The following is a 12,199-nucleotide window of genomic DNA, read 5'->3' on the forward strand; positions in this document are numbered from 1 at the left end:
AGATTTTTATTAAAAAATATTACATTTAATTAATTTAAACAACTCTTGTTTTGTTTTGTTTTATTTTTATTTTATTTTATTTATTTTTATTTTATTTTATTAGTTTTTGTAGAATGATAATTTGTGAATTTATTTTTAAAAAACTTTATTATTTTTTAATGAATACACTTGCTCACAAAAATATTTTAAAACAAAATTTTGTTGTATCTATGCGCAATTGCACTTTCTTGATAAACCAACGTCAACAAATAGGTGTGGCAAGAATCTCAATAAAGTAAGAGTCTCCATGCTTAGTTGTTGTTCTTGTTGATGATATACCCTTAATATATAATTTTTAAAATTAAAAGACATTACATTTAGACTCTACTTGTTTTCCAGGTTACACTTACTTCCTTTAATGTCTATTGTTGTTTTAAAGGTATATTTGAGAATTAACTTTTTAAAAGAAAGGAGAATACGAGTTTTTTCACTTCTAGCAAAAATGCTTTTTTAAATATTATATAATTATCTTAATTTCAAATTAACATATTCGTCTTGTTTTTTAACTACTTAATATATTCTAAAAATATGATATGTGCAGTTATAAAAATATGGAATATATATATTTTTTAAAATAAAGGACGTTAATAAATAAAGATAATATATAAAATAAGAAATATAAGTGTAATCTTCGAATAAAGTTTAGTTTAAGTATAATTACAAGTAACTTACTTATAATTTTCCTTTTACTTTTTTAATCTATATGTTTAAGTTTAATTAACAAGTAATGACAATAAAGAAACAGTTTTATTTAATACATAAAGATATAAACACAAGAGTATAGATGTGACTTGTAAGAGTAAAATAATTCAGCAGACACTCCCCCGTTGGCGGCTCTTGGGGATGAAACGGGGCAAGTAGGTGGGACTGGGAGTGTATATATAAACGAATATAAGCATATCGTGCATTGCTTCCCAAACACTGCCAAGAGTGGCATCTGGCACATCATCATCCGAAACAAAAGGAGAGGCAACGAAATAAACAAAAAAAATAAAAATATAAATAATTATTAATTAAACCCGACCCAGCCAAATGGCAGAGCGTGTGTTACTCACTCCTTCGCTGCCTTTACTCTCTCCACCGTCTTCAATCAAAATGGCTGTTTTGGGTGGCGCCGCCTCTACTCGCCTCATCCCCTCCGTCACACTCTCCTCCTCTTCTCGTTCTTTCTTCTCGTTCTCATCATCTTCTTCTTCCTCGCTCCAATGCTTTCGCTCCTCTCCTCGCATTTCTCACCTGTTCCTCAACCAGGTTTCACCTCCTTTTTTCTCTCTGATTAACGCGATTCTTATTTTATCTTGATTTTGATTTCATTTGCATGAATCGCGCTCGATATTTTTCAGCGAAGAGCAGAGGTTCGTGTTTCGAGTGGAGGATACGGAACGGTGTCTGCGCCGAAGTCCTTAGCGTCTGATCCTGATCAGTTGAAGGGCGCTAGAGAGGATATCAAGGAGCTTCTCAGGACTAAGTTCTGTCATCCTATTTTGGTAACGTTCACTTCTTGTTATTATTACTTTTCACTTTGGAGATCTCTGTGTGCTAGCATCTTGCATTTTATTTAGCATTTCCTTTTATTTTTTATATAACAAAAGAAAGCATTTGAACTTTCATTTCTCTGCAATTTTTTTGGATTGAAGCGGCGCACTGCACACCATCATCGTGGATTTTGTGGTACTTCCTAGTTTCAAATACCTACTCGTTTGGTGGAGACTATTGCTGTTACTTAATCACCTACTTATGCAAGTTAAAAATAGGTTAAATAATTAAGTTCCGTGGTTACTATTTTTTTAAAATAAAAATTTACCTCTCGTGGACTTGCATACTCTCTTTATTTTAGGGTTTTGGATTTTTTTTTTTAACTTATTTTTCAAAACTGAATTTGTAAAGGCATTTATAAATTTTTTTCCTCATTAAATTTAATGATTGTAGGTGTTATTGTCGTGAAGCACTTGTATAATGAAGAAATGGACCTCTCACGTTGTTATTTAAAAAGTCTGGAGTTTTGTATTTCTTGTCGATTGTTGTCTTAGCAGTCCTTGTTTTTTGATGTGGAATTGTTATGGCTTATGATACACTACAAATTCAGTTGTGCGAACTGCAAAGCACCTGTGCACCACTGTGATGCAGAATTTTGACTAGAAACCTACTAAATATTTGGTTTCGAGCTCCCTTAAAAATAGTGAAAAAATCACAGGGTCAGGTAATTGACCATGATGATATGATGAAGTAAAGTACTCGTTGTATCATATTGATCATCAGATATAGATGGATTCAGCATCATTACTCTAAAATAATGCTTGTGAAGAGGCTATTTAGTTTTGATTTCATGTCAATTCTGACTTCTGAACTAAAGTTTCCAAGGATGGTAAATGAACTGTACAGTGATCAAAATAACTAAGTCGGTGAAAATGTCCAGTAATTTTAGTTTGTGCCATAGATGGGACTTGAATCTTTGTCATATATAATTCTAGTTTTGTGCCATTGATGGAAAAATTTTATTTATTTAATAGTTTACATAGATTTTATTGTTATAGATTCGTTTGGGATGGCATGATGCTGGTACTTATAATAAGAATATTGAGGAGTGGCCACAGAGAGGCGGAGCTAATGGTAGCTTAAGATATGAAGTTGAGCTGAAACATGCAGCCAATGCCGGTAAGGATTTATTAAATATTTATTATTTCTGAATTTTGCTTATGGTACTTTTTCCTGATGAGCTGCCATGTCAGGACTTGTAAATGCATTGAAACTTCTTCAGCCAATCAAAGACAAATACTCTGGTGTGACATATGCAGACTTGTTTCAGTTGGCTGGTGCTACAGCTGTGGAGGTTTCCCCAATCCTATTTTGGTTTCTAGACTGACTATTGTCTATTTGAATTAATTAAAAGATACATTGACCTTTTTTTTTTTCAACTTCAGGAAGCTGGAGGCCCTAAAATCCCTATGAAATATGGTAGAGTGGACGTATCTGGACCTGAACAATGCCCTGAAGAAGGGAGACTTCCTGGTAAGTAGTAACAACCATATGTCCTGTGGGAGCTATATTGTGATAGATAACCCTCTTCTTTGTTTCTGTAGGGCCTGAATTGACTGAGCTACTGTTAATTTGGGAATAAGAAACGGATAGAGAAACAAATAGCTATTCATTTATAAGGCATCTATTAATAAAATTGTTTTATCATTTGAAGGTGCTAAAATGTGAGGTTATTTAACTAACTGATGGCCACTCTGAACTGCTAAGCTCTTTAAGACATCTTGGATATGCAGACCTGATTGTCCTGATCTGATTCCATAGATATAATAATTGATTGCTCAAGTATGAAATTTGACTATATAATGTGCTCATTTAGAACAAGGAGTCATAAGTGAATTTGACAATGATTTCTTTTGGAGACTTGAATTAACTGGGATATTCTTAGAAGTCCTCAAGTGTTTGCCTTGTGGTTATTTATTTTGTGTAATAAATTCTACTTATTCTTCCTAGTATGACTACTTTCAGAATTGCTATTGATTCTTTGAACACTTCTATTACGATGTCCTACATTAATTAATTCCGCATTATGTTATCATTTACATAAAAATAAATAAATTTTATGAAAGAAAGATGCAAAAAGTTGGATGTTTTTTTTCTTCATCATACAACGGGGCTCCTTCCATATTTGCACCACCCTAGTTATCATCCAGTTATATGTTTTACCAGATTAGCACAATAGCTAGCAGCCAACTATAGATAGGAGTACATGGACTGGTTTGGGCCTTAAGTCCCAGAACTCAAGCCAACAATTTTTCACATCCTCTGAACTGAAGAATTGCAAACCAATGAACCCAAAGTATGAAAATCAAGGTTATATATATGTGGCATCTTAATTGAAATTTACTGCTACTGAATTGGTGAATATTTTACGGAAAAGAAAAATCACAGTGTTTCTTTTATCAAAATATCAAATAGAAAGGAGTGAGACTAAATGGGTGTTAGATATCCTTCAAAAACCAGTTTGATACACTGAAACCAATTTTAAAATATAAATTAGTTCTTATTTTGTTATTTTTAAGCCTGAAGTCATTCAGAAGAAATAAAATAAAGTTTTAAACTTACCATTTTACATTTAAATTAAAACTTCCCTATTTCCCTGTTCTCATTTAAATTAAGATACATTGATGTTTAGCAATCAGCATTTCAAACCTAATTATAGAATAAACATTTTTTGAAAACTGATAGTCATGTAGTAGAAGAAAGGGGGGAAAAAGACTTTCTTAGGCTGATAAGATATGAGGGACTGCACATTCTACCATTTTGTTACATTGATGTTCAACAATCAAGGGTTTAATGCTAAACTAGTTCAAACCCAAATTATAGACTAATTATACATATTTTTAAAAACTAAGAGTTGATAGAAAAGTGAGAAAAAACACTAACTTTGTATGGTCAGAGACTCATAAGATATAAAGGATGGCATATTTTAATTTCCAATAATGCATTCACAACCAATAATAAACATCTATCTTGGCTTAGTAAGTATGTTGGGTTGATTTGGTTTAAATATTTATTAACCTAAACCTAATCCTGCCTAAACCCAAAATTTTACAAAAGTTCAAACCTAGTCAACCAGACAAATATTTTGGATTGAGCTACTTTGGTTTTTCAGACCTTTTTGGTTTTGAACACCCCTAGTCATAAGACTTTATTGATTATTGAATGAAAATTCAACTTTTTTGACAATGGGAAGAATCGTACCATAATCAGTAGTCATTCAAGAGCTATTTGCAGTTTCAAATTTTCTATTGCTGAAGATAGCTAATATGTAAATGTAGATGTTTTCACTTTCAGTTTGAAAACTGAAAATCTTGTCTTTTAGATGACATATTTTACTCCTTTCAAGAGGATAATTGTGGCTTATAGATGATACTTTATCCTACATTTACAAGGCAATTCCTTTTTCTAACAATGTCAATTGGCTAACTTCTAGATATGTTTTGTACTCAGATGCTGGCCCCCCTTCTCCTGCTGATCATTTGCGTCAAGTTTTCTACCGAATGGGTTTGAATGACAAAGTATTTCCCTTATTTCTCACAAGTATTTAGGCTGTATATTGGGTTCTAGTAATATGTCAGATTTTGACTACCGAGTTATTGTATCTGCAGGAAATTGTTGCATTATCTGGTGCACACACACTGGGGCGGAGCAGACCAGATCGCAGTGGTTGGGGCAAGCCTGAGACTAAATATACGGTATATTATCTTCCCTTCTGCCCACAAGTTATATGAAATGATTTTGTAGGTGTCTTTGAAATCTTAAAACCTTGTTGTAATTTTAATTTTAATATTGGATACTGTAATGCCCATGCGTGATGTAGCCATTGGTTTTGACACTAATGATATCTATTTTTGTGTTCTTGGGAGTACAATAGAAACACCATTTACATATTGAGGTGGTTCCTATCTACTTTACAACTCAAAAGTTTTGGACTTGCTATTTTGAAATAAATAATTGATGGAAGGGGATTTCAAGGGACATTGCAAGTACATATTAATTTCTGGTTGAAATCATCATCAAGATTCATTTTTAGCCAATCATTCTATTTTGGAGTGGAAGATGTTATTGACTGCAAGTGCAACATCTCTAGCCTGACAATAAGATACTAGGAAATTAACATGTATTTCTGACTCTACAGAAAGATGGACCAGGAGCACCTGGAGGACAATCCTGGACAGTGCAATGGTTGAAGTTTGATAATTCCTACTTCAAGGTCAGGAATATAATATTTTTTACCCCAGAGGGGGAGGGGTTCTTTTATATGGGAGAGTGTGAGAAGAAAGGGGAGTATGCAGGAATTTACCCTTTTTTTTTTGTAACCATCGTTACATACAGGACATCAAAGAAAAAAAGGATGAAGATCTACTGGTGTTGCCAACTGATGCTGCTCTTTTTGAAGATCCATCGTTCAAGGTAAAATAGCTGGAGTTTATTTTGTGGCTATTACAAATCAACAAAAAAGAAGAAGTGATAAACCAAATGAAAAAAAAAAAATTGTGAAATATTCAGGTATATGCTGAGAAATATGCTGAAGATGAGGGAGCATTCTTTAAAGATTATGCTGAAGCCCATGCCAAACTCAGCAACCTAGGAGCCAAATTTGATCCTCCAGAGGTTGGTCCTTTAGAGTTACTGTAACTTTCCTTTTACATATTGAGATAAGTTTGTTTGTGTGACCAGTGACTTGGGGATCTGGTTCTTGCATGCATACGTAACTTTGTTACCTTTTTCTTTTTCATATCTGTGCATATTTGAGTCCAAACAACAAGATAATTGACCTACTTACCAAGTAAGAGTTTCCTTTGAATCTGTTTGTCAGGGCATTGTGATAGATGATTCTCCAAATGCAGGGGCAGAGCAGTTTGTAGCAGCCAAGTACTCCTCCGGAAAGGTTCTTATCTTGCATGATTTATCAAATCTTACTATTCATTGATACTCAGAAAATTTGTTGGGTATCTTTCCATGAAAGACTTGCATAGGATATATATATATATATATATATATTTGCATATTGTTGGCATATTGTTCATTGTTTTACTTTTCCTGGTTTGGTGCAGGAGTAAAAACAAGTGTCATGTTTTCTTGTTCCAGTATCTTTTAGTAATACAAGAAGAAGCTATTTTCAAATCATGTGATATCACGTGTAAAATTTGGAAGTTTTAAATCAAGAAGAAAGGAATAAAATTCAGTAGTGTGCCTATTTGAATTGCAGAGAGAGCTGTCTGAGGCTATGAAGCAGAAGATACGGGCTGAATATGAGGCAATTGGTGGAAGCCCAGATAAGCCTCTACAGTCAAACTATTTTCTAAATATCATGATTATTATTGCTGTTTTGGCATTTTTGACATCACTGCTTGGAAACTAGTTGGATTTTGCTTTTCTGGTCTTTGCTATATAATTAATTGGCATTTGCACACTTGTTCTATTTTTTTTTCCTTGGTAGCACGTATTTTCTTGATCGAGTGAAAATAAGCGCTTGAAAATTGCATATTAATGCAATAATAAATCATATAATCATGACTTGGTCCGTGATTGAGGTATAACAAAATTCACCCCCAATGGGTTGGTGAAATGAGGTGTTAGAGGCTACTTGATTGGTGCCCAATGACTTGATTATATGTTTATAAGTTATATCTTTTTTCTTGGCACATTAATCATCCAAATCCTTTTGGACTGGCCCTACCTTTATTTTCTTGACAGAACACGAGAGGGAAATTGGAATAGAAATGTTTAGAAATAAAAAAGTTCAAAAGTGCCTTTTTGAGTTCTATTTTATCTTTTTTTTCAAGGGTCATAGGTGTAAGTTTAAACCAAAATAAGATAGAGCATTCCATTTGACATTCTGGGAGAAAAAACGGGGGTTCGAGGGGGTGAATCCCCTGCGATGCTGTTTCCCCATCATCTTTTGAAACGCCCACATGCCCTGATCCGTCTAGCTATAGCACCATTTAGTCCCATACCACCCTAAATCTAAATTCACCAAAAGTTTGTTGAAGAAAACTTCTGAGGTCATTATCACTCTGGACTTTCTTTTCTTTGACTCAAATGAAAAATAAGGTAGAGCCAAAAATTCTTTTTGATTTTTCATTTTTTAATTTCAAACACAAAAAAGAAGAAGAAATTTTTAGACAAAACTAAAAAATTAGAACATATAATAAGATAATAAGAGAGGAATACTAAGAATAAAAAAAAGATACATGGTACTGGGTATGGTTCCTCAGTATCGCAGCAGACCAAATATGCTACTACTTAAACGTGGACTAAAAATATGGAGGTGGGGGTGCGAGTTAAATTAGTGGTAAATTAAACTCATTGGAGGCTGAATGGCAGTTATTTGTTTCCTCTGATAAATTTCCCTGCAGAAAATAATAGTTCTAAGTTTTAGCAGTTTGTGATCGTCAATGGTTTGCCTAGAGTTCTGATTCTGTGAATGATTATAAAAGAGCAACAACTCTTCTGAACGAATACAAAAATGACATTTGTAACACTCAATGTCATTTTTAACATCATACTTTTTAACACCGTTTTATATATTTTTTGGGTGAAATGGATTGAGACAGCATTATATAGTGATATCTACATAAATTTTATTTAATAGTCATGTTTAAAGAAAAGGTATTGGTAGCATTCTTCTTCTCCCCTTACCTGGACCTTTGCGTGAGTTATAATCTATGATCAGTCTTAAACAAGTGTATTCACATTAGGTGGGCGGGATTGTTTTGCAATTGATCAATCTCACCAAGTAGTGCTATATCTTCGTACTCTACAAAAAGAATTTAATTGAAATATACGGTCGGTATAAAAATAGTTTACATTATCATCAAATCATAAATTGTTATATATAGTAAAAAATTGTTAACTTCTATAATAATTTTTTAAAAATCATATAGTTTTTTTAATGGTAATAATGTATCATTTTATGAGAAGAATTAAATGAAAAAGTATATGTATTTAATATCTTGAAAATATAAATAACATTTTTATTTGATAATTAGAAATGTTAGTAAAAGGAGGCAGTAGAGTGAGGGGGAGAGAGCCTGAGAGAGAGAAGCTTATCTTTTTCGGCTTATGTAAAAAGGTTCTGCAACAGATTTTATGTATTGGTTTACATAGACAACAGATCTGGGAGTTTACGTAGAAAGTCATTTTCTTCCCTCTGGTTCCTTTGTTTCCATCTATTCCGATGTATCTGAAGTCCCCAGTTTTATTTGTTTTTCGTTGCCTCAAATTTTTTAAATTGCATTCTATAGTGTCTATAAACTTGAAAAATTTAAAAGGATATCTTATATATCTTTTAAAATCAATGATTATGATTGTTCTAATATTTTAAAAATTAAAGAATTTTTTTTTTTCATATAGATCATTAATTCTACCATCTATTATAAATATTTAATATAAAATTATTAGTGATAATTATTTTACGAATAAGGAGATATAGAATACTCTCTTGATTTCCAAGGTACTAGAAAAATTACTATTTTTTTAAACCCTCCAATATATATATTTGACTAGAAACTTCTCACTTTCATGGACCCATCAGGAGGTTGAACAGAAGGCGAAAAGAAAGAACTTTTGCTTCGAAAATTGGATTGAATTTCTTCTAATGGCAAAATAAATCAAGCAGAAATTCTTCAATTATTAATATAATAATCCCTAAATCCATATTGGTTAAATGGTTGAACTGACTTTGGTCCCCCCGCACCCTACTTTTTTTATTCATATTCTCCATTCTGCTATTTATAAATAGGTGGTTTCATTTCTCTTCGCTATTAACTACGTTTTGTTCTCCGGTGTCATTTAATATTGACGGATTTACTTGACGATATGACTTTTTAATGATAATTTAAAACTAGTGATGCAAGTAGTCATAAATAAATGTCTAAAATTCATTTACTAGAACTTGTTTGGTAAAATTAACGGTTATGTACTCGTTCAAAGATTATTTGTAAAATATAAATTGACTGGATAAAAATATGAATAATTATATTCCTATTCCTTTTTACAATATTAAGTTTTCCGGTTCAGGTACGTCGTAAATATAAACGTGAGTTGGTCTTGAACGCGTAATCCGTTCATTTGAATAGAAAAGGTTTGGATTTCTAGAGCATGCCTTAAATTCATATATAATTGAAAAATTGTATCATTGTGTTTTATGCTAATGCTATTTTAAAATATTTAAATCAAACAACTGTAACTTCCCACGGTAGGTGTTAGAAATAGAATCAAGTGAATATATTGGGAGATGGGAAATTCACCAAAACTAGTATAGTTTAATATCCGCTTTTTATAGCTTGAGAGATTACTGGCTTCCTGCTTCCTAATTTGTCTGACGATGTCAAAGAAAAAGCTTAATAACGTGATAGATTTTTAAAGGTGTAATGTCAAAATTGTAATTCAAAAAGGCTTAATAATCTCTTATACAAAACTGAGTATAAAAGCACAACGTTTTTCATAACGTTTTCTGTACGCATTATACAGTTTTTAAACTTTAATAAAATAATTGTGTAAAAACAATGACAGTATAACCATTTATGTAAACTTTGTGAAAAAGTATTTGTTAAGCAAATTGCTTGGTCAAATTAGGAAAGCTGACTGCTGTTGGATGTGAACCGAAGTCGTCGTCTGCTTTGATAATAATAAAGTGCAAAGCTGCGAAAAAAACAGTTTGTTTCCCAAATAGAAAACATATGGGTTCTTGGGTGAATTATAACTCTAGTATATGCATCACAGCATCACGTTTATCAAGCTTTTTGTTCGTGTAAATTATGAAGATTCTCTTTCACCTTTCTCCTCAGCTTTTAAGTGGGGAAAGGAACAGCAAAGTTCCTTATCTTTCTCCCACTTTTGTGGCACTTACCCAGTTTACCCCAATGAGCCATTACAACTTTATAAGACCTTCAAAGTAGACACACGGCTATTGGACCCCAAAAAAAGGTGGACTCACGGATTTAGTTTGTTGCTGAGATTTTTTCTAGTTTTTTTCTCCTAACGACAAGTTAAGGTTTCATATTGTTGACCCAAAAAAAAGTAAAGGTTCACATATATTAGAAAACCTTTGAAGTTGCTTTTTAACTAATGGAATTATTTGGACGTGGTCGTCGTCTATTTTACTGCCTCTGATTACTCCCAATTTTTATTTACTTTTCTCCCTAAAATCAAGTTAGAATTTGTCAATGTTACATATGCACCCGTTTGCCATTGTGAACGCATGTCATGCTTTGCTGGGATCAAAGTTCAAACTCTTCTAAACCAAGGTTTGAGTTCAAACTTTTATCTATATAAATTAGTTTTGTTTCCTTTCTAAATTAGCCAGGGTTGTATATATATTTGTTTTTCTTTTCTTCAAGGTGATTTAAAGTTTGAAACAAAACTTAAATGGTGTAAATGTCAAAGATTGGTGGGAACCTACTACATGTACTTTAAGTAGGCAGTATGAGCACCATATAGCCAAGCATTTGATAGAGTTGCTCTACTTTTTAGTGACTAAGTTTAGAAACTTGTTAAATTCAGCCGTAGTTTCGATATAGACATCATGTTCGTGTGTTTATACGCTTGCTACCACCTACCACTAGCTCAACTCATTGTATTCAGTTAATAAGCTATTTCTTAAATAATATTAATGACTTAAAGTATCATTATGCTCGTAAAACTACACGCCCACACACAATTTACAATTTTTATCAAAATGAGTGTGTGTGTGTGTTTTCAAATACTTGGGAATTATATGAAATAACTAATGAGTTGTTCCATAAAAATTGATATTAGTTTTTCATTCCTAAAAGCAAAAGAAAAACATTGATGTGGTATGATCATTCAACCATGTTGATAACGAGAAATTCTAGTAAAATTTTGTAATACTTTTTTCTTATTATTGTCTGAGATTTGTGGGGACTCGAGAAATTATGCGGGTTCACTTTTCATTTAATAAATTTTAAAATTATGAGTCTTGAATAATAATAGTAATAAATTGTTAAAAAAAAAAGTGGTATTACATTTCTCTGTGGATAACATATAATGTTTTACCTCCAGTCTCGTGTCATTTTTTAAGTGCCTCCTCATATTTCTGTATCTCTTCACCTTGTGGCTAATTGGGGCTTCTTCCTTTAACATGATAATATGCCTTCAACGTGACAAAATGTCCGAAAAATATACATTAGATAAAAGTTAAACATGTCAATAAAGAAAGTTCTACAATACTTCATTATTCTTTTGTATTTCATGATATGTTTTACCGATGTGTTTTTATTTTTGTATGAATTCATGATACTAATATTCACGCACCCTTCAAATTTCATTCGAGAGGTTTTAAAATGTTCATGCAGCGTGTAAATATATAATCACTTGATGTAACGAAAGAGACATTATACGATTAATTATAATATTAATGTCATTAAATAGTTGTTAAGCAGTTCATAATTTTTTGCTTCATTACCTTGAAAGATTATCTCGTAATAAACAAAATCGACAAAAAGTAGACACGATATGATTAATCGCAATATTGATGTCAATAAATATACGTAAGGAATTCATAATTTGTCGTTTTATTACCTTCAAAGATTACCTTGTAGTAATTTTATCAAACAACACTAATGTCTTTTATGATTGCGAAGTCAATCAAACCGAA

General features: G+C 32.2%; 1 protein-coding gene across 2 annotated transcripts; it reads left to right on the forward strand.

Moving 5' to 3' along the window:
• Positions 1 to 948: 948 nt before the first annotated feature.
• On the forward strand, positions 949 to 7,674 carry LOC113866932 (probable L-ascorbate peroxidase 6, chloroplastic/mitochondrial). Of its 2 annotated transcripts, none has more exons than XM_027501737.1 (12): positions 949 to 1,290; positions 1,383 to 1,526; positions 2,574 to 2,694; positions 2,769 to 2,869; positions 2,961 to 3,048; positions 5,026 to 5,093; positions 5,184 to 5,270; positions 5,714 to 5,788; positions 5,911 to 5,988; positions 6,085 to 6,189; positions 6,395 to 6,466; positions 6,788 to 7,003. In XM_027501737.1, exons 1-12 carry the CDS (start codon positions 1,072 to 1,074, stop codon positions 6,938 to 6,940), a joined length of 1,311 nt encoding a protein of 436 aa, XP_027357538.1. In that variant the 5' UTR covers positions 949 to 1,071; the 3' UTR covers positions 6,941 to 7,003. The 2 variants fall into 2 exon arrangements, with proteins under 2 accessions (XP_027357538.1, XP_027357546.1); XM_027501745.1 differs by having other exon boundaries at positions 975 to 1,290; positions 6,633 to 7,674.
• Positions 7,675 to 12,199: the final 4,525 nt, after the last annotated feature.

Source organism: Abrus precatorius, unplaced genomic scaffold (assembly GCF_003935025.1).
Source record: "Abrus precatorius isolate BTA unplaced genomic scaffold, Abrus_2018 Scaffold10, whole genome shotgun sequence".
Taxonomy (NCBI): Eukaryota; Viridiplantae; Streptophyta; class Magnoliopsida; order Fabales; family Fabaceae; genus Abrus; species Abrus precatorius.

What these genes read in the sequence shown, in the direction of transcription:
- LOC113866932 (XM_027501737.1), top strand. Translation starts at nt 1,072, where the DNA reads ATGGCAGAGCGTGTGTTACTCACTCCTTCGCTGCCTTTACTCTCTCCA. An exon ending in CTGGTGCTACAGCTGTGGAG is followed by an intron (nt 2,870 to 2,960) that starts GTTTCCCCAATC and finishes TTTCAACTTCAG; the next exon opens with GAAGCTGGAGGCCCTAAAAT. An exon ending in TTGATAATTCCTACTTCAAG is followed by an intron (nt 5,789 to 5,910) that starts GTCAGGAATATA and finishes CGTTACATACAG; the next exon opens with GACATCAAAGAAAAAAAGGA.